This window comes from Zeugodacus cucurbitae, chromosome 6 (assembly GCF_028554725.1).
Source record: "Zeugodacus cucurbitae isolate PBARC_wt_2022May chromosome 6, idZeuCucr1.2, whole genome shotgun sequence".
Lineage (NCBI taxonomy): Eukaryota > Metazoa > Arthropoda > Insecta > Diptera > Tephritidae > Zeugodacus > Zeugodacus cucurbitae.
In genome coordinates this window covers 64,279,040-64,302,010 of record NC_071671.1, presented here as the reverse complement: position 1 = coordinate 64,302,010, position 22,971 = coordinate 64,279,040, and the positions used below count along the sequence as shown (strand labels likewise).

General features: G+C 34.2%; 1 protein-coding gene across 6 annotated transcripts in view; it reads left to right on the top strand.

Moving 5' to 3' along the window:
* Nucleotides 1–22,915, top strand: part of LOC105209401 (myb-like protein X) — a 33,478-nt gene extending 10,563 nt beyond the window's left edge. For 2 of the 6 annotated variants that reach the window (XM_054233911.1, XM_054233912.1), the window contains 11 exons: nucleotides 3,291–3,451; nucleotides 3,570–3,881; nucleotides 4,087–4,233; nucleotides 4,454–4,548; nucleotides 6,183–6,546; nucleotides 12,585–12,917; nucleotides 13,252–13,398; nucleotides 13,635–13,788; nucleotides 14,691–14,848; nucleotides 15,203–15,323; nucleotides 18,007–19,680. In XM_054233911.1, the coding sequence (XP_054089886.1) occupies nucleotides 3,291–3,451; nucleotides 3,570–3,881; nucleotides 4,087–4,233; nucleotides 4,454–4,548; nucleotides 6,183–6,546; nucleotides 12,585–12,917; nucleotides 13,252–13,398; nucleotides 13,635–13,788; nucleotides 14,691–14,848; nucleotides 15,203–15,323; nucleotides 18,007–19,352 (3,338 nt within the window). In that variant the 3' untranslated portion in view covers nucleotides 19,353–19,680. Of the gene's footprint in view, nucleotides 1–3,290; nucleotides 3,452–3,569; nucleotides 3,882–4,086; nucleotides 4,234–4,453; nucleotides 4,549–6,182; nucleotides 6,547–7,351; nucleotides 9,705–12,584; nucleotides 12,918–13,251; nucleotides 13,399–13,634; nucleotides 13,789–14,690; nucleotides 14,849–15,202; nucleotides 15,324–16,547; nucleotides 16,849–18,006; nucleotides 19,681–20,902; nucleotides 20,975–21,039; nucleotides 21,544–21,639; nucleotides 21,792–21,858; nucleotides 21,971–22,036; nucleotides 22,135–22,197 lie in introns of those variants that run through there. The other 4 variants (XM_054233913.1, XM_054233914.1, XM_011179749.3 and 1 more) reach the window with 4 other exon arrangements.
* The last annotated feature ends 56 nt before the right edge of the window (nucleotides 22,916–22,971 follow it).

The following is a 22,971-nucleotide window of genomic DNA, read 5'->3' as shown; positions in this document are numbered from 1 at the left end:
TACTGAAAATAGAGTATAAAATCACATAGTTAGTGAAGTGAAGGTACGTAAAGGCCTTTCATCATTCTCAAATGGGAATATTATGATATATTTTAACTTTCAAAGTTGGCAAATACCTCCAAAAGGTATAATCTGCACAACTTTTGTCTGAAGATAATTCAATCTTTCCGGGATTACGGGAGAATAAGCGTTATTAATTCCTTTCTCTATTTCAAATTTTCACGACTTTCAATGGGCTGGTAAATGAACAAAAATTACTTTTTAGGGTTTGATGATTTGAAGAAGAAAAACATTTTACATACTTTTTTTGTTGTTGTTGTTTTTTGTAATCAAACAAAAGCAATTCTTTTCAGTGGCGCATGTGATTTCCGCTCTCTGTAAAATCTGAAACCAAAAATTCTAACGGGATTAGAGAGAGTACATGTTTGGTTCTGGTATGAACTAGGATTATTAATTTCGCACAAAAATTGGTAAAATGGCGTACCTTTAAAATTTTTTTTTGAAAATTGCTTTTTTTCAGCCACAAATCAAGTTGAAAAGTGAATAAGATCTTCACCGATTTGATTTATCCTAGTTCATACCATAGCTATATATGTATAGAATAACGTATTAAAATTTGGAACCGATTGGATTAAGGTATACATATATAGCTATGGTATGTTTTGAGTAACCCCATGCGCCAGTCGTAAAAATACTGTTTCGAGAAAAACGCGTTTAAAGTTTTGAGAAGCAAATTCTTGGGTATAAAACCGACCTACGCTTCCACCATAAATCGGCCATATATTCGAGAGTTTTTGAAATTTTCACTTAGAATTTTAAAGGATAGTTATAGGTTCGAATTAAATTAAAAAGAAAATAGATTTTTTTTTAAACCGAGAATGGATGGGGTCCCCTTAAGTCAGCACGCGTTTGAAAGTGAACTTGCTGGAAATGGAAATAACTGACTAGCAAAGTATTCTTTACAAAATAATAACGAACGCAATGGTTTGGAATGCCAATTTTTCGAGTTGAAGGCGTACGGAATGAATTTCCGATAGCAGAAGTACTTGAGTCAACCAATCAATTTTTCTTTTGATAGCAGTGTTAACTGAATAACTACTCAAAATGAATTTTTTCTGCTTACAAATCTCATTGACATGAGATTAATTAAAAATCTATTGAAGAGAAACTTTTTCATCTACGTTAATGAAGTACTTGATTAAAATGTTTTAGTTTAAAAAATTTAATTTTTACTCAAAGCAATATCAATATTAAATAAATTTCAATAATATTTTCATATTTACTTTTGTTGTACTTGCTTTTCTCATTAATAATTTATATAAAACATTTAATTAATGATTATTTGCCTTCATTCACTGTAAATAAATAATAATTTATTACCAAGTTTTGCAGTTTTCCTTTAACCGAAAACGTCTGCATATATTACTGTTGAATTTCTCTCAGTAATTCTCTTATTTTGCTGAATTTCATTTAGCTGAAGCTATTTACCTTTATTTTTGTTGAGCTCTTATACCCTTGTGCTTATTCAAGCTTGTGTGCCTTAAGTTGTTTTCACTTTTGTCTACTTCAATCAATCGTCTTTGTTTTGCTGTTCAATTTACTTCGCTTTCACATTGCTAAGTGAAATATGACAAATGTTATCTTATAGAAATTAATTTTTAATAAGCCAATTGTATTATTCAATTAGTTCAGCTGTTGGCGGTCGGTTAAGTGGTATGATATCGCATGCGAATACAGCTTGTGGCAGCTTTGTGGTGGAATATGGAAAATATCTTTTAAGAGGGATATTAGGTAACATTAGGACGAAAGAGTGTTTTAGGTAGGTAGGAATAAAATATATTTTGATTTTATGTGACATATACGTTACTAACTCGAATGCCACAAATTTGAATCTTTCTACATACGTTCGTCATGGCGTATACGCAACATTCATTGTCTTCCTAAATGGTGGTGAATTGTGTATGAATATAGGGGACAGGGCGTATGAGCAACAATTAAGCGTTACAAAGAGTGTTTGTAAGGAAAGATTGGTTAAGGCAGTAGTTTACTTTACAGGCTTCAAAAAATCGATTTTTTTGTTTTGTTTTAAATCTCTTCCAAAACTATCCAAGAATATGTCTTTAAAACTCCAGCGGTCAATTCGACATATTTTGGAAGCTAGAGCAGTTTTAGTGGCCGAGGGTCGAGCAGGTGCGAATGATACTGAAAACTTTAAAGCGCGTTTTCTTGAGTTTTCATTTTCACAAGTATTAGAAAACGGTGCCGGCGATAGCAAAAAGAATATATATCCGATCGAAAAAAACCAAAGTGATCTAGCTTCAGTGTATTAAATTATCTTCTATTTGAACAAGACAAAAGTAGTTGAAGTTGGACAAAAGTATTATTTAAACTACATACATGTTTTGCAACTTAAAGTCAATATTTTTTCTTAAAAAAGTGATTTTTTTTTTCAAACTTCGAAAAAATTTGGAATTTTATAACTTCTTCGGTATGTTTAGTTCATAAAGAAAAGAAACTTATAGAAATTAAAAAAAAATTGGTTCGACTGTTTCAGATGCATCGCACGACCTTCATCACCGGCACCGATTTACAAGTGCAGACTCCAGGCGCTCCAGAAAAATACCTACAACTTTAAAAAAATTTCAATATTTTTTAATAATGAATATTGTTTTTTAAGCCTTAAATATAGTACACTATCGTCTTAAAATTCCGTTTACGGCAATCATCTTTAAATATTCACTAAAATAATTAGATACAGTTAAACTTCGCTAACTTGAAACACTATAATCTACAAAAAACTTCGAGTTAGAGAGGCTTCCGAGTTACGGAAGATAATTTGAATGAAATTTTACTTCTACCGCCAATTCAAGAGTTCGAGTTATGGAGAACTTCGAGTTGTGGAATTTAAACTGTATTTGCTAAGAATATAATCCAAGTTTACTTCCCCTAAGCAATATATTGTTAGTATGCTACAAAACACCAACTTTATATTCCCTTACTGATGAAGAATACACTCAAAATTCATTTAACAACATTTAAAATACTTAAAAGACCATAAGCAGCACTCTACTCACCTTACGCCAGCATGCTAGTGCAATAGCATGTCAACACGCTAAGCGGATACGGTTACAAATCAGGGTGGGGAAACACTGAAACTTTAATGAGAAAAGTGCGGTACTTTAGTTTCGAAACAACAAAAAGAGTGCTGTCAAAGTTACTATTACCGAAGTGCAGGGTTAATTGAATTTTTACACACCTTAAAATGCAACTGTCTGTTTTTCACTTCACAGATTTCTCGGTGAAACTATCAACCATAAGAATATGGATGCACGAAAAGGATATTGGCAAGCTGACACGCATACTCTGGGCTGGGCAGGGCAGTCGGCTGTGTCAGCAGGCGAGCACAAATCCGCGTGTCAAGCGCTTCTTGGCAGCGGTGCCGTATGTGATGGTGAGTGAGATTGGGCGAATCAAAATTGCTTAGAAATCAACCAAATATAAGCTAATATGCAAACAAATGTTATATTTTTTCTTTGAAATCATATATTTTCTTCGGCGCATAATTTTAGAACTCGATCAAGGACGTACATCAGGCCGTCATTGATAACAATTTAGAGACGTTACAGGCGAAAATGGAGCCACCGGTGCCACCGGCGCTCATTACCTGTCGCGATGCGAACGGCTTGAATCTTATACACAAGGCGGCGGGGTTGGGGCATACCAAGATACTTGAGTATCTGATTGGCATTTGGCCGGATGGCGTTGCCGAAACGGATGTAACCGGCAAAACACCGTTACATTGGGCGGCAAGTCATAAGAATAACATGCGCTGTTATACGCTGCTCACGGAGGCCGGTTGCGATGAGGAGGCCTTGGATTATGTAAGTGCAAATAATATTTTTTTATTGCTGTTGTTGCTGCTATTATTAAATAATATCAATATTACTGCAATTGCGTGCAATGCGTCAAAGTGTCGTGTTGAAATTGAAACTAAAATTGCAAACGAATTTGAAATGAAAATGTCTAGTGACTAACAGTTGTACTTACTCTTCTTCTTCTTAATTTTCCTGTTTTTGTTATTTTTAGAAAATGAAATCGCCCACTTACTATCGCCACAAGCCGCACGAAATCGAGCGTGCCTTCTTGGTTTATGTGCCGGAGGCGCCACGTGTCTCACCGGATGTCACCACCGATTGGGAGGCGCTGAGCGAAGATATCGGCGATGGCGGCAAGGTGAGTTGTTTGATCGTCAGCTGTCGTTCATTGTTACATATGCTATGCGTTTTCTCTTTTAAAAACGAGTTTTCTAGATTTGTCAATAATTATTAAATGTGTATTTATGTATTGATGCATGTACGCATTTTGCGTTCTGTTTCTCTTTCGTTTAACACCCCGACTTCCTTGCCCGCCTTCCACAAATGGTTTGTGTTCCTTTTTGTTTTTCTTCGAACAGAAATTAGATATTAAAATACCAGATACGAATGGTTTTCATAGTCGCACCACTGACGACAGTATTGAAAATACATCCGAGGTGGATTTGAATGATGGGTGAGTATCGATGTTGTTTGTGTAGTGAGTTGGTAGTTGTAGTAGTATTTGAATTTGTAGTGCATTAGTAGAGTTGCCATTTTGAAAAAAATGTTAATTTTTGGAATTTGATGCACAAAATAAGTTATTTATTTCTTAAATAGACATATTTTATTACCATAAAGTAAGTCTTGGTTCTAACGATATTACAAGCACATATTTCAGTTTTGCAACGTATAAATTAAAATGTTATGAATATCTTTATATATATGTATATGCATAAATCAGGTGTTATTGTCGAAATTATTTTGTATTTATTTTGTTGTTATCATTTTGTAGATTATCTGGTATAAAATAATCTTTTGTCTTTTTTCCTCTGGATTCAAAATATTACTTTTCCTTTTTCTTGGGTACAAGCTTCACTTCACTATATTCTCGTAGTTCGCTCTAAATCGCAGTGAACACCTAGCTCACAGAAAGATTACCCTTTTCAGGGTATAAAAACTCAAAATATAACTCTTATGGATATCCTTTCCTTAAGGCTATCAAACTTTTGCGAAGTTAAGATTCATACCGTTAGTCATCTATGCCAACAAGCTGCAGTAGATATTACACGTTTAAGCAGGTTTTGAGTTAGTATCAGGGAGCTTTGTCGTCATATGAAGTGTTAGAACCACCTTCACCTTCAGGAGTTTTTTAATTTTGAAAATGATTTTTAAACTCCATTTTGCCCTTGGGAAATGAACAAAGAGAAACTAATCAATCTTAAATAAGTAAATCTTGTTTTTGTATTCTGCATTCTCGAAGAAAAAACTAATTCGGGAGTATTGATGTAGACTATAGACTTTAGCTCAAGAGTAATTTAAAAAAATGAAATTTGATAGCCTACCAAGATGTATCCTCTATATATAATACCGGATTTTATCGATAAAGTCTAGTAATTTTATTTCCAGCTAAATTGGACTTAATTATAATATATAATATGAAAATATCAACTATTTATTAGCAGAGAACTTAACCATCTAGTGGCTCTAAATATGATCTTCAGAGTCCGCTAACGTGACGTCATCAAAAATCTTGAAAAAAATTGTATATGAAGATTTCAAAGATAAGACTGCTGAAGTTCAGTTAATTTTAAGGTAGTTAGTTTTTCTAATAAGCTAAAGGTTGTTGATTTTTATATATGAAGAGTATACTCGTATAGTTATCAAATTTAGCTTATTTATTTGTTGAGGTTAAAAAGATAAAAAAAAATATTTTTTTATAATACCTGGAATTGTCACCAAAAACTTACCAAAAGATTTAAAAAATTTAAGCAAATTCCAAAAATTAACAATTTCTATACCAAGTTCTTAAATAAAAATTTAAATATAATTATGATACAAAAATTGAATGCAGTTGTTAAAATATTATATAATAGAGTGCTTTCAATGAACATATTAACACCAAGTAAAATATTTTGAAAGTAGATTTCGAATTTCGAAAAATTTTTTTTTTTTCAAAAACTTTAATAGTTTTGTGTAGTGCTTTTTGAACAATTTTTTGTATAACAAATAACCGTTTTCTTAAAACACATCTCATACACAATACTACATACACGAATCGCAACACAAACACATTGCGTCATACCACAAAAACAACATTTAATCATAAAGCATAAGCGCCACGGAAGAAGATCAACACGCTGCAGCCATCGCAAATGGCGATGGTGATGACTCAGCACCACAAACGCCAGCAAAAGATGACGAGGAAGCGGCAAATGAGGCAGAGGAAGGTGGTGAAGATGAAGCACCACTAACAAATGGCGATGCAGAGGCAAACGATGTTAATGGTCATAACGAAGCAGAAGCTGAAGCAGAGCCTGAAGTCGAGAATGCTGAGGCAGCAGAAGCTGAAGATGTAGCTGGTGAGGAAGCTTATGCTGCAGCAGGTGATGAGACTGCTGCTGAGACGGAAGTCAAGGCTGATGCTCTGGCTGAAGCGCAGGCTGCGCCAGAGGTAGAAACCACCGAGGCGGAGGTGAGTTGAGCATTTTCGCTAAGCACTCATACTTCTGTACTAACATAACAACATTTGTTTAATCTCACACACACACACATATACTGAATGTCAACCCAATTTCGATTTTTAATTAAAAATGCACTCTGTATACTAATGCTTAGTAGCCTTTAAGAATGTTGCAAGCGCTTATGTAAATACATGAAAATTTTAAAGCCTAAATTAGTTTATGTTTGTTGTTGCTTTGGTAGATTTTTGCTTGTTGTTTAGTATGCGCAAATAGTTGGTAGGTCCAGCGAACTTTTTTATTTACTGAAGTTGTAAAAAACTACAAATTTTTTGGATTGGCTGCAGTTACTAATTCGACAACAAAAATATTTTTCGTATTAAAATTTAGAGTATGATTAGTAGCTCCGAATTAGTGACTCTTTTTCCAAACTCTCAAAAGTAAGCCATTGTCGGCATTGATGCGTCTTTCGAATTTCCGATGTATTTGTTAAGTTTTTTATTTCAAAATACATGTTTTTGGAAAATATATGTTTTCGAATAAATACACAAACAAAATTTTGCTTTGGTTCAATACTTTCATATTTGTTATATTTTCCTTACTGTCTCAGCGGCTTAAAACACTACATTACATGAATATATCCGTTAAAATTAGCTCATTTTAATTTATTTTCAATTTTTGTGCTGACTTCTTTTACATTAAAAAATAAAAATAATTTTTGAATTTTGAAAAAAAAAGAAGATGCAAGAAAAAAATGTTTGCTTTTTTTGAACTCAAACATACAGAGAGATATCAGTCGACAATTGTTTACTTTTGCAGACTAATATGAAAGCTTTAAATGATACAACAACAACCACAACAAATGGGAGTGAAGAGCATGCCAAGGAGCAGAAAGAGGGTGAGGCAGCGACTACAGCTGTGGATGAGAGCAAGGATGCGACGGAGAGCGAGAATGTTGAAAATGCAACGAAAGATGAGGAAGTAGAGGAGACAGAGAAGATAGAAGATCGCAAAGAAGAGAGTGAAGAGAAAATTGATGAAGAGAGTGCAACTAGTGAGAAGAAGGAAGATGAGCAAATAAACGAAGATAACGAAAATCAGTTGAAAGATGAAGAGGAACAAAAGCCAGACGATAAAAAAGAGGCAGAACATACTGAAATTGAAACAGAAGACACTGAAATTAAAGAAACTGAGATTAAAGATGAAACAACAGTTACTGAGAGTAAAGCTGAAGAGACGAAAGTAACCGAGTTGTCGATAGAACCTCGCATGGAGAGTGGAGATAAGCAAGAGAGTGGAGATAAGCAGGAAGAAGAAACTAATGAAGAGAAACCAGTAAGTGAGACAGAGCAAGAGATAAAGGAGACGGAAGCGAAGAGCAGCGATAAGGAAGATGGTGAGCAGGAGAGTAAAGCTGATATAGTAGAGCAAGAAGTTGAGAAGATTGAAGATCCGAAAAGCGATTTCGAAACACCAAACTTGGTACAAAGCGTTAAAGATACAGTCAAAACCGCAGCAGCTGATATAACAGAATATATAAAAGAGATTGTGAAAGGAGTAAGTGACGATGTAGATACAAAGCACGAAGAAGTAGAGGAACCGAATAAAGATAATGCAGTAAAAGAAAATGATAATGAAGAAAATAAAGAAAGCGATATAGGAAGTAAAACAATTGAGAAACAAAGCATAGATAATGAAAAAGAAATTGAGAATACAGTAAGTCAAAGTGCAGTTAAAGAAGTTGAAAGTAATGGCCACGATGAAGTAATTCAAGAAAATAAAGAAACTGAGAATGATAAAACGAAAGAAGCTGATAAAGATAACGAAGAAGATAATGTTGAAAAGAACAACGCGGGTGCTAAGGAAGATATTGATGCAGAAGCGGTAGAAACTGTAGAGACCAACAGTACTGCTGAAACTACTGAAGAAAAAACTGATCTGAGTGACGTGAAAGAAGTGAAAGAGGAAAATAAAAATGAAAACGAGAGTGAGGTTATAACTTCAGAAAGCAATGGAAACAAAATTGATAAAGATGAAGAAAAAACTGCAAATAATGACGACACAAAAAGCGCACAATCCACAGTTGTGAGAGAACCTCCAGATACGACAAATGAAAAAAATGATGATGAAATAATCACACAAGACGCACCCAATGCAAACGATAAGACTGACGAGGAGGATGTGAGCAACAAAACGAATCAAGAAGTTAAAGAAATGAAAGAAGAGACCACAACAGAAAATGTGATGCCACAAAATGGCGATAATAAAGTTACACCACAAGAACAAAACAAAGAAACAGGCGAAATTATGAGCAAAGAGAAATTAGCAACAATAGAAGAACATGCAATTAGGAATACTGAACAAGTGGTTGGAAAAATTCCACGCTTGACCACAGCTAAATTGAGCCGGGGCAAGAGAAATGGCAGCGGAAAGCGTAATGGTAGTGGGAAGAAGAAAGCCGACACCTTGGTGGAGGGCGAGAACGAAAGTGATGGCGAATATGATGAAGACGACGAAGATGAGGTACAATATGGCATGCTCTAATGGCGCACAAATACAAGTTTAACCAAGAAAACCCATTGAGAAAATCAAATCAAATCACTAAATTGCATTAACAAAAGAAGCACCAACGTTGTTGTCGGAGTTATTTCGTGAATTTTAGCTAAACTTCGCTACTCCTACAGAACAAACACTCACAATGAATGTGTGTCTCGCACATTTTTATGAAATTGTTGCTGTCTTCTTTGAAAACCTTTAGAGCGACTATAAAAATTATCAAAATTATTGACAACATAAATTGACAACAAAAATTGTACTAATTGTTTCAAATCACCAAACGAAGAAAGAAATCAAATTAAACCAAAAACTAACTGTAATAGTTCTTGTGATGTACGCTGCTGTTAATCAGAAATGTAGCTAATTCTATGTATACGTACTGTAGTAGCCAATGCACTACTCTAACTATCCCATGGACTATAACTATGATTAAAATAAATTTTGCAAAATTTAACACACAATCGAATTGGACTTATTTATATATGTGTTTGTTAAAGTGATAGCAGTTACTAAAAAAACTGATTATTATTATTAAAAATGTATTTCAAAAACGAAAAACTCACACATGACACACTTAGAAATTGTTGTAAGATTATACAAATACAAATACTATGTACGTGCGAATTATTAATATATGTAAACGTTTAAACTAAATCGAAAGTGTTTTGTAATTGTGTATTGAACACCTAACCTGTAGTTTACACTCCTTGTTAGTTTAGAATTTCTAATGTTCTAACTATTTACTATTTCTACACTTAATTTGCACAGTTGTTAGCTCATAAACTTCTTCTTCTTCTTCTTCTGACTTATGTGAGTAATTCTTTATTAATATCTACTGTAGAGTGTTTGAGGTTAAAGCAATTTGGAAGCATCAGTGAGTATTCTAAATTGAATTGGTTAAAACATATTCAGTAGGGATTGAGATCTGGAGAGGGGTGTTTTTTATAAAAAATGTTAGAAAATATTACTTCTTGCATGTTTGTTTTTACAGAACGTTAAATTTTTTCTAGGGTCTTCCAAATTTTTATGTTTTGTATTTTGAGTACAATCAATTGTGAATTACGCTTGGCTAGTTAGTTACGAGATTTGTAACATAACTTTGGAAACCCAATTCTGATCTATTAAATTGAAAATTATAGTTTTCCAAACATGCTAAGTACATAACCTCATTAGATTCGCACCCATTCGATATATACTTTATGTTTACTAACTCACACTATCGAAGTTGTCTCATTCTTGATGAGTCATTTATCTCAATATTTCCGCTTTTGCGAAACTAAGATGGAAGCAAATTGAATTTCATTCCACTAGTGTTCTAGTGTTACTATTTGTAATCGAAAGTAGTCTTCTTAGTAAATTTGATTTCTTAGCATCATATGACTGATTTGGATCTTGTGTGTTCTCGATCAGGAATCAGCCACCGACTTTAACCTAAATAGCGTTCAAATTTGTTATTAATTTCTAAATACTAATATTATATTTATAACTTTTTGGTTGGATCTCCATTCTACACTGTTCTGTAGTTTAATACAACAAGTTACAGACCTAAAATTTGGTGTATGAATAGATTGTTTGAATAATTGTTTGAATTATTTTGGTATACTATATTTGTAGATCAAATTTCATATATTCAAGTATCTGTGAAATAGAGAACCTTTCAACATTAAAACATTTTATTATTGCGATTATCGTTGATTCAATCAGATTTCGCTTGGTTCAACCAAATCCTATATAGTCTACATATATCAGATGTTAAAAAAAGGTATTACAAAGGTTCCAATGATAGTTTATATAAGGAGTTAGAAAATAAATGTCTTCATAAAAATTTGAGTATATACTACTTCTTTACCATCTGCAGATGTGGACAGTAAATATTTATTTACGTTCGAACGATGCTAGATTACTCATAAACGAATCTTGTTATTTTATCTACTCTATTTCTCAATTCATGTCGCAGATATTTTCATAATTATGGTTGTACTTTGCATTACATAGCATACTTCCTTCCCCATGAGTATGCCGTGTTGAATGGCTAACGAACATGCAAACGTCAAAAGATTTTTTTTCGCAATGCGATTTTACATGTCAGTCAGTGAGTCAGTTGTGCTGGCATATTGCATTCACCGTTACAACATGTAGCTGCCTACGTCATTGACACTTCCTTTGCAGCTGTTCTTCCGTAACATGTGTTGCATTGCGCCAATTTATCAAAAGTGTTCGATCTGCCACCGGTTGAGGAAGTTGTAAACTATAGCTCAAGGCTTTATAAGCATACGAACACATGTTCGGTTTCAATAACTTCTGCATTTATAGCGTATAGTTTCCCTTTGGAGTTTGATTTATTTTATTGATATCGAAATAAATGTTTTTAAAAAATACTATTTGATTTATACGCAGTGTTTTTTGTTTGTTATATACATATGTAATGCAATATGTAATGTTAGTGAGAGCAAGGCAGTTGCAGTCGCCATTTTTTAAACTCGAGAGCAATATTATTGCATGTGCGGCTATCTGATGGTAATATATCTTAATGGTTTCTTGTTTGCAATAACATTACTTTTTATGAAGTGAAGATAGTAGTTTAATATACTTTATTGAGATAAAAAACATATTGAATTTAAAGGAATCTTTCAAAACTAATTATGAATTGCTTTGGTTTATATGTGGTCAAACATGAGAGCATTCAAAGCTAAATCTAACCTCTGTGTTCCCCAGTTTCTATTTCTAGTGTGACCTAGCTTTCACGAGTATTTTTTATATAATGAACTTCAACTATCTTAGATCAGCTTATAGATCCCAATCCAGACCATTTGGTAGGTCATGATTCTTCATATGATCTATCAATAAATATTTTAGGTCCAAGAATCATTACAGATTTCTGTTCTAAGAATCCCCTTAATGTATTTATTTGACTTATTAAGCCAGATTAAAAGGGTTTTCAGCGAATTTCAGGCACAATGGGATGTTTGATCTATTTAATTGTATATAGAGAATGTCTAAAAAGAACTTGATATTGACACAGTTAATACTTCAGGAAGAGATTCAGATCTACATGCTAACCTTGAAAACTATTATTATACCAGGTTAAGCAAAGGCATTTCATAGTATTGTCAAAAGATCGGAAAGGTCCTCAATAAAGTATTAAGCCAAAATCGGTTAGACATATTTGCTTCGGTTTTAATACCGACACTACCGATACATTATGCGCTAATCTTAAAATTTAAAAATAAGTTAATCCAAAAACAACTTTAGCTTAACTGTAGACTAGCTTTTTTCCAAATAAAAAAATCTTTGTGTTCAAACACAAAAAAATATTTTTCGTATTCAGCACCGTAGCTAGTTGTTATTGTTTTCTTTTTCTAAACAAAAAGTAGTGCAACGCTGTGCTGTGTTTTGTAGCATTTTAATTATACAAAAAAGTAAAAAAAAGTAGTAGGAGTGCTTGTGCAACTAAAAATCCAATGACTTTTGTGACCAACGAACATTTTTCACTTAGCAAAAACACGAACATGAAAACGAAAATGAAGCAGCAGCAGCAACGGACAGTGAAAATGAATCGAATAACGGTTATGAATCTGATAATGAACCAGCAGCCGATAGTGCATCCGAAAACGAAGCTGAGTCCGAAGCCGAACACGACGACGAGGTGCAAGTAGTTACAGATGAACCACAAACAGCCGATAAGTTGGATGAAAATCATAACGAAGATAAATATGGCAATGGTGATGGCGCCAGTTCGCCCACGTCATCGCTGGCCATTGAGGGTTTTGTGACTGGCGCATCGGAGGATAATAGAGTTCTGTCGCAATCCGCTGCTTATGTACACGAAGTATTAACGCTAAGCATACAAGTTAATTGCTGTGAAGTCTTTATTAATTATCCATTATAATTTCAAGATATTATTGCGATTCTTTTTTTCATTTGTTTTGAGCGTAGTTCGGTGTTGTTGTTTTGAGCAAAAAGTATGCTGCGCTATTTATTGAATAAATCCAATTTTTTCGAAATGATTTTTGTTAATTTGCCTTTTTTTGGGTTTTCTTCGGTAGTCTTGGTTGTTTTTGTGTCTGTGCGTTTTTATGTACGTTTTGTTGTTGTTGTAACAAAATTTTAATCCAACTTCTGTGCTTGCTTACTAAACTGTCGTGTTATGTATGTAACTCAAGGAGTCAGAGATACGTGACGCCATCGATGCCGGCGATATGGAACAGTTAGCACAGATTGTACTCAACGGTGATGGTAATAAACTGGTGGATTTACACTCACATAATCCGGACATACAGGCGTTCCTCAGCAATGTGCCCAACTATATGGTGAGTGTGCGGTGGTTTAGGCGACTTAATTGATTTATTTTATTTTAAACTTTTTATACAAAAAATTGAAAAAAAAAATTAAAAATATTTACTATTTTAAATATTAAAAAAAACGTATAATAAAGGAAAAAATGGCATAATTTTAATATATTTTTTATTTTCAGTTTTTGTTTTCATAAAAAATGAGTTTCATAAAAATATTAAAAATATTTATTTCTATTATATATCCCAAATAGAGTAAAATACGTCGTGTGCATGAAGCATCTCGTGAAGGTAGTCTGCTGGCTTTGCAGCAAGCTTTGGATCGACGAAAGTTTGCCATAGCCAAGGATGAGATCTCACCTAACGGTGCAACGCCACTGCATGTGGCTGTGCTTTTTGGTAATACAGGTGAGTTACTGCATAAATATGATTTCTGATTTCGAAGAACATGCCTGTATAATTCAAATTTTCGAGAGCAGTTCATAAAAAAGATCTCTTAGTACAGAGCTGAGTGGGGTTAGGCCTATCGAGAGTCATCAAAGACCTAACTCAGACGATTTATTCTGGGAATAAGGACAAAGTAACACAATTTCTCTCCTCTAGGCTTTTTTAAGCATATGTTATATTGAGCGTCTAGAAGAAATTTATATGAAAATTTTGATATAAAATGGCTAATACTGGTGTAATATTTGGAATCAAGAGGGCTTCTACGGGTCTAGGTTGTTTTAGAGCCACAAATTATTTTTACTAAAATATAACTGACTATTTGAAAATCCGAGACAAGCTTAGTCTCCTTACAAAAATATGTATAAGAAAATATGTCATCTTCTTTTAGGGCTTGAGATTATCCCTTCCATAATATCTCTCTCGCAGAAATATTCATATATTTGTTGTTGCTATAATACTGCACTCTACTATATGTCTTGGTTAGTAAGGTCCTAAAATTAATGTGGGATCTTTCTCATCCCTATACTTTAGCACTTACATAGCTTATTATTACAATTAAATTGTATTGCGTGTTGAATAAACAAATTTTGTCGGATCCAATTGTTTTTAAAATACCGCTCTAATTTTAAATTACACACACAAGTGCATTTATTATCGGCATACTAACAAATATTTTATTTACCTCCTAATGTACGTTTCTCTATATATATACATACAAGTTTTGCTTCAATAATTTTCAAAAATGACCCAAATATAACTTCAATTTACACTAAGACAGATAAAAGCACTTTTCCATATAGATGCATATTTAATTTATCTAATTAATGACTGCACATTTTTCACTTGTTTATCTTCTCACGCAGATATTGTGCGGTATTTGGCGGCACGTTTTCCCGAAACAACCGCAACCACCGACAATGATGGACGTACAGCACTTCATTATGCCGCCACAATTAACGATAATGGACACTTTTACAATGTGCTCACACAGCTAGGTGCCAATAGCAAAGCTTTGGATAAGGTACGTGTAAAATTTTTGTTAGAAAATATTTTTTGTTGAAATGTTACGCATACGCCATGGCAGGTCTTCCATTGCATTTTGCATTACCAAAAAAGAACGCTTTAAAATATTATAAATAATTAATAAATATTGATATTTTTTATTAAAAATTCACAAATAAATAATTTAATATTAACAATATGTTCAGTATAATTCATTATTAATATCCATATCCTGTAAGGTGCACCACGTCGTATGAGTAACATAGCAGCAATAATGTTAACATATTAACAGTTTATTGCATTACATTTTGTACATTACTGTACAAATAAAAATTAATTGCCTGTACTCTATATAATCAAAAACAAATTGCAGCTTGGACACACGCCAGAGTTCTATCAAAATAAAGAGGAAGCCAAAGAAATACTCAACTACAAAAAATTATTGAGCAATTTTGGTGCTGAAGAGCTCGAGGATGAGCTGCTAAATGATCAAGGTAAGGCCATTTTTATGTTTTTATAATTTAAATATATAAAATACAAAATAAAGAGAAATCATGCATGCTCTTATATCTACACAAAAGCTACATTAATTACGAACATAGCAGTAGTGCGCTTCGCTTAGCGGTTATCAAACTATTTTATTTGTTCTACTGTTAATTTTTTTCTCTTTATTTTCATTTTTTGTGTTATTTCAAGTATTCGTGCACTTAAGTATTTAAATTTTTACATTTTTTTATATGATTTCCGTTGTAAACAAGGTCAAAAGTAGTTTTCAAACACCTCATTTTGATTTGCCTTAAATTCCTTTTAACACTATTGACATGTGGGTTTTTCCAATAGTTTCACACACCTACGCTCACCTACATTTATCACTCATTCACTCTCGTGTCTTTTATATTGCGAGTATACTAGCTTATATATTGTTCTTGCAGACAGCTTGTGGGTGTTCTGGTAAACTTCATTAGTTCATTTTAAATTAATAATTTTATTTGTTTTTGTGGTAACAGTGGCTACTTTCGCTTGCGGCCTCATTTTGTGTATCAACCTTTGACGCTTTGTACAGCTTTAAAGGCAGCCATTGCTGTCGGGTGAAATTCCTAACATATGTTTGTACAACAAATTTTTTTTGTGTGCCCTGTAGGAAATACAAACAGGTTTTCATTGATTGGGATTATATTCCTTTTTCAACTTTCTGCGGCTTTTACAATTTTTAAATAGGTTTTTAATAGTCACAAAGCTCTAATAATGAACTTTTATAAAGCTTGTTATAGTTATTAAGACATGTGCTAATGTGACGTCACCAACTGTTAAGTAACTGAAAAAAATTATATAATGTTTAATGTAGCTTTCTAGTGTCTTTAGAGCTTTTAAAGAACTTTGGATGTATAAGCTTAATGTGTAAGCTTTTTCATAGACGCTAAAGTGACGTCAGCAAATTGTGAATTATCAATTGGACCTTAGAATGGTTAAAAAATTAGAAAGTAGGCATAGTTCCTTGAATAAAATTTAAAAACAGTAAAAAAAATTTTAAATAATATGTGTATTGCCAGTAATGAAGGTGCCACTTCTGTTCTATATTAAAATCAAATTCCAACCGACCACACTCCGGAACTAAACAAACATGAAGAAGAAGTATATATAAGAATTGAGTCGTATATATACATATTAAACATACGTACATAGTATATGCATTTGTATTGGAGAGTCGTGTGCTTTCACCGCTGTCAGTCATTGATTTACTGTTGTGGTCAACACACGTCTGCTTGCGGTTTTTCTGGGTCACAATTGATTGCGTTGACCGCCTTTCTTCGTGTCTTGTGTTTACCGCTTTGCCACATTTGTTGTGTAATTATTGTGAAAGTGGCGCCCGTTAATGCAAAGTTTACTACATTTTTACTAATTATTAGTTAGTGTTCGTTTAATAAGATTGTCATTTAGTGAAATTAAACAAAATGTCGCGCGCAATCGGCGATCGTGAGTTCTTCAACAGTCTCATCAATAATATTGATGATATTTTTGGTAGGTTTAGAGAAATTATAATTATTATTTGGATTAAATTAATTAATAATTTATGGGAATTATAAAAATTATATATTGAATTGAAGTCTTGCTCTTCTTAACTGTATATAAATCAACAAAATGGTTTTTATCGATCAACTCAAAAATTACAATGTCAAGTGTTTATGCATATTTTAGTCGGCTTCAATTTGTTGTGCTGTTGCCTACTCTAAACTATTGAAACAATAATCTAATATAAAGTGCCTTCAGACATATTACGGTCGTTAACATTAAGTGTCGCGTTGTTAGTGAGAATTCTAAGAAAATTGACAGCAGTGCACTAATTTTGAGAACATTTACTATATGGACTCATTTAGCTTGAGAAGAGTGCAGTTCATGTTAGTTCTTGGAACTTTATAGTATGGCTTGAATAAAAAGAAAAATACATTACTGGGCTCTCATGTATAGACCGAACTGGTCATGTTGCGTAAAAGCGGATAAGATTGTGTAAATTTATGGGTTATACAAAAGGGAATTTAGTTTTCATTGAAGAAGAAAATTGTCCAATAATACTAAAATCGAAGTCTTTCAAGATGATGAAATTACCCGAAGCCAGTTCGGACTCACAGCGAATCTGTTAGGTAGAAGTACAGAGCTCACGAGGACGTCTTACCAATATCTTTGCATAACTGTCTCTAAGACCCTTCGAAATTGTCAGACTTTTATAAAGGGTCTTGAGGGAATTTTTCATGAATGAGTTGGCTTGAACATATACATATTTCACTCATTTCAACTAAGCTCATCTCCACTTATAATTTATTAATTAATTGATTTTCGTCGTGTCAAATGATGATTTGTTTTCCATTAGTTCTTGAGTTAATACACTGCTTTCTGGCAACACTTAACAGCTTATACACACCACGTCTGCACTTTCTTCAATTTGTTTTCCTGTGGTAAGTATAATTAATTTGTCTAAATGTTGCTTATTTTGCTTGAATGATAAAAAACAAAGAGCAAGAAATAACCTCTCATAACTTTTACTTTCTCCCTCATATGCGCAACACCACATGTACCCTCACACTTTGTTTCTATCTCTCTCTCTCCTTAATTCTTTTTAACAACCGCATACATTCATCGCACCTTAAACAAACAATAAAACTAACAACCCCCCCCACCTAGTACCAGATGATCTGCACAGTTCGCGGCGACAACTGCAAGATGTCGATATAAATCGGACGCTCGATCGCTGCTTCAGCGTAATCGAAGAGTCGAGCAAAACACTGAGCGGTTCGGCAGCCTCGGCGCTGGCGCATCGTAAGCCATTGACTGCCTCGACGCTGCAACTCTCGGTCATAAGCTATTTGAGTCGCTTTCTGAAACGTAGCGTTTTTGAGAAGATACGCTTACGACAAACGCGACTCGATCACAATCTTTTCGATGTTATTTGGCCTTCAATGCGTAAGACTTCGAAAGTGCGTTTGCTCGAAGAGGATATCAATTGTGGCATTATAGCGCCCGATTTTGATGTGTTCGTCGTATTTCAGGAATTCCTCGTGCCACTCATTAAAGATATGCATTGTATGAGTGTGAATGAGGATTTTAAGCCACATCCGCGTATTGCTTTCTTTCCCATGGAGAATGCCGTGCGTCTCAATACGGCCGCCTTTATCTTCGATGACGAATCAAATCTGATACAACGTTGTACCGTAGAGTGTTCACGCAACTTGGAAGGATTCGAGTTGCCCTTGAATTTGACAATTGGACAAGTGGAACAGGCCGAACGCATGATAATGGGTAAAATATTCACAAACCATTTTGTGGAGGCCATTGGTGAAACCGAGTCAGGCAGCTATTACACGCTAACGGAGATACTGGAAGAGAACTCCGAAATATATGCGACGCTGCAGAAGTTGGGACTCTTAATACCGCTGTTGAATATGAAGGATACAGTGCAAGCGGCCGAGTCGATGGCTTTCAATGGCAACCTCTGGCCTTACGGACGTGGTGTATACATCAATTCGGCGAATAATTTGGCGCTTTGGCTAAACTGTCAGGAGCATTTGCGTGTAATTTCCACGTCAAGTGACGCGCATGCCGCCAATATGGGTGTGGCATACACGCGTGTCGGACGCGTTATCTCGTTTTTAGAACGTGAGCTGCACTTTAAGGAGAGCTATTTTTTAGGTTATCTGCAAGCGCGTCCATCATACTTGGGTACGGGTTTAAAATTTACCACAACCATTAATTTGCCAAATCTTATGAAAGAAGTCGACAACTTGCGTCACTTGAGTTCGGTGCGTGGTCTGAATCTCATTACTTGTGCGACGTCAAAATCGGATGTACAGTTAGTGAACATGCAGAGCTTGGGTGTGATCGAGTATGTGCTCTTTCAGGATTACTGCACGGCAGTGACCAATATCGTGTCGCTGGAGAAAGATATGTCACTGACGAACTCAAAGCACATCGCCTCGATGTTGGTGAAAATATTTCGCCGCAAAAAGAATAGCCTAGTGGAGCGTAACTAGCGATTCAGCAGCGGTGTGTGAGAAGTAGAAGAAGTGGAGCTTAAGTAACTAAACTAAGAAATATTAAATAAGAGTCATCGTCGTGAGTCATTAATATATGCCAAATATGAATATTTACACCTAAGCATTACAAACCTAACATATTAATACATACATCACAGCGATTTCTACAAACCATAAAGACACCATTTCTCTCGCCTGAACTATACACCCGCATAAAACAGTAAATATAGTTGCATGCCTACTAAATTTGAATGCTTTCGATTGCCACGTATCCCCAATACTGATTCAACTGAAAACATCTTACTTCTGAGACTTTGTGGGTTTTGAACATTTGCATGACAACAAACTCGGGTTCGTACATTTTCTTTTTAACTCATATCACATTTACTAGTCTTCACTTGTGTGTCCTGTGTCTTTGTCGTACATTTTTGTTTTTGGTGCAAAAAAATTGTGTTTCGTCAAAATGTCCAAATACAGTTTTCTTTCGTTTGCCATTTATGATTTTTTTCGTGGGTTGAGAGTTCACAATTATTGAATCTTTTTTACAATATTCATTTTCTAGTTTTTCAGATTGGAATGGGTTGTGATAAATAATAATAATACTGATTTAGGTGGCGAGTCTGGTACCTATAAGTTCCGGTACTTTTAATAAAGTTCTGAATCAAATATCGTTAATGATATAGGAGATTTTGATTCATGGATGTTTTTCATCATAGAAATTATTCAGCACAAATCTTCTTCCAATCGATCCATGTTCAGTCCAGTCAATTCATGCTCAGTATAAGGATACGTTCCCACGGACTATGGTTATTTAGTTCCCGGAAATTTTGTTAATTGGCAATAGTGATATCTCCTCTTTGTTATATATATAGATATCTTTTGATATCTTCTTTTATAAACTGAAATTTCTTCGCGAATAATCCTTCTTTCGGTTATTGTAATTAGTTGCAGGGTAATTTATGCCTAAATAATTTGTGTGAGATGACAATTCTTGGTCGTATAGACCCATCCAAATATGGAGATTAGAATATTGCTGAACCAATTATCGTCATCGAGCTACTACCTATGGCCCGAAAAATGTAATAACTAGAAAGTTTTCTTAAGAAAATATAGACTAAGGGCTGTGAAGAAACTTTCTTATAAAGAGATTAGGTATTGGCTCTAGTATTATATATCAAAAAGTCATTATAGGATAGATCAAGGATTTTTGACTTGAACTTCGAACAAAAATAAATCATTTTGTCTGTGGATCTTTTTAAGCTTTCAAGCTGCATTGTTTGATAGGACAAAACATAATTATAGTCATTAATGGATAATGTAGATTTTATAATGTAGACTTTATCTTCATTTCCACAATTTCCATTAAATCTGGATAGCAGATTACACTCCAATGCACATTTTTCTTACAAAAATGTTAACACAAATTCCAATTATTTCGCTTTTTCCAACTAGAATTTTAATTACATATGTATATAAATCAATATTGTAAAACAAAAGTTAATTTAGAGTTGAACAACAAATTTAGTAGTACTTTCATTAAATTTCAGGTCAAGTTGAAAATGGCAGCAGTCAGATGAACCCGATTTTCAAAACGGAACAAGGCAAATATTTGGCCAACAGTGAGTCGCCATAATAATAAGCGCACTTAAGCAATATTAATCTCTTATATGCTTTAACATTTCAGATCTAGCTGATCCACTCATCAAAGCACTCACGGAAATCGCCAACAAACGGCCCGAAGATCCCGTCGCTTTTCTCGCTGACTATCTACAAAACTATCTACATCAACGCGACCCCACAGAGACGATTGATAGTGGTAAGACAAACTCCACTGCGACAGTTACATCTCAAGGCATGGTGCGACGTACCGGCTTGGGTTTGCGTAGTGCCAGCAATATGAATGGAAATGAGGATCGCATTGATGTGGATCACATTTCGAATGCCGATGAGGAGGAGGATACGCAAGCGAATGTTGATGATCGCGATGAGCACGGACAAAGTATGCTGCATTTCGCATGTGCACGCTCACATCGACGCGGTGCGTTGATGCATCTAATTGAGGAATCGAATATCGATATAACTTATCGAGATGAATTGTATCGCACGGCGCGCGATGTATCGCTACAGGCGAATCAGCCATCGAATGCGAAGGATATCGATCGTTATGTACTCTCGCTGGCTGTGATTGGTGAGTGAAAGCAGAAATGGCGTGTACAATTTAAAACTAAAGTTAGAAAAGAAAATTTGTAATCGAAAAATAATCGCTTATTTATTGCCATCGCAGGAGATGTTAAACCGTTCGAAATACTCGCTGTTGAGGGCTATGATCACATCGTAGACATTACCGATGACAACGAATTGAGTATAGTGGATATAGCTGCTGAGCGTGGACATGATGAGCTGGCTAACTTTCTGCGCAATCTGCGAACATTGGAGGTTAGTTATTATTAGCGGTTATGTATGAATTCTGCATATACAGTTTTTCTTCTTACGTAATCCACAGGAGCTCCGCGAAGAATTGCATCAGATGATAAGAGACGGCAATGTCGGACGTGCGAAGGAAATCGTAGCAGAACAGAATGGCCAGTGGCTTTTAAAAGCCAAAAACTACTATGGTAACTCGGAAACTAGTATATGTGTATAAGCTTCAAATATAAAATATGTCTTTTAAAATACAACAGGTCGCACTGCATTGCATATTGCTGTTTTGAAAGAGAACGAGGAACTGGTCGAACATTTTGTTAATATCTACCCTGACGCTCTGAAAATCGGTGATAATGTAAGTTGTACTCTTTTTATGATTTTCTGAAATATCTGAAGGTCTGAAATTTCAAATTTTCAGCTGGAACGCACTGTTTTGCACTATGCCATGGGTACGAACGCCATCGAAAGCTTAAGTCGCATACTCATACAAAAAGGTGCCAAGCGTACAACCAAAGATCTGAAAGGACGTCAGCCAAGTTATTATTTTATGAATAAAGCCGATATTTTGCGTTTGCAAGAGGAAGAGGAAGAAAATCGTTAAATAAACACAGTGCACATTGTCAGTGTGGTAGACAGGGTTGCATTTTTTTGATACCAAAAGTGGCTTATTGAAATTCTAAATAGTCTAAATATTTAGTTAGTTGGTGTGAAACTTAAATTGCTTAAGTGCAGATTAAACGAAAGCTTTATAAAAAATATGTGGAAAATTGTTTTAAGAAGGCAGATGTGAATGACAAATGATTTCTAAATAGTAACGTAAGCAGTATCTCGTATATTAAAAGCAATAATTATAACAATATTTTCGGTATATATTGATATACTTGATATTTTATAGCAGTTTAAGTAACAAAAAATTTGTGTCAAATTATAAATGAAAATTGTAATACAAAATTCGTTTTAGCAAAATATGGAAATATTTAAGAGGTAGAGCGACAAGCGACTCTCATTTTAATAAAGCATTGTAGATTAGTATAGTTTTAAAATTATATTTTATCTGGGACACTTACAAACATTTAACATACAAATTACTTTTATTTATAAAAAGATTACATCTAAATTCTATAGAAGATAAATTGTAGTCTTAAAAGTAGTTGAAATGTAAAATTCATAGCAGGTAGCAAAACACCTAAAT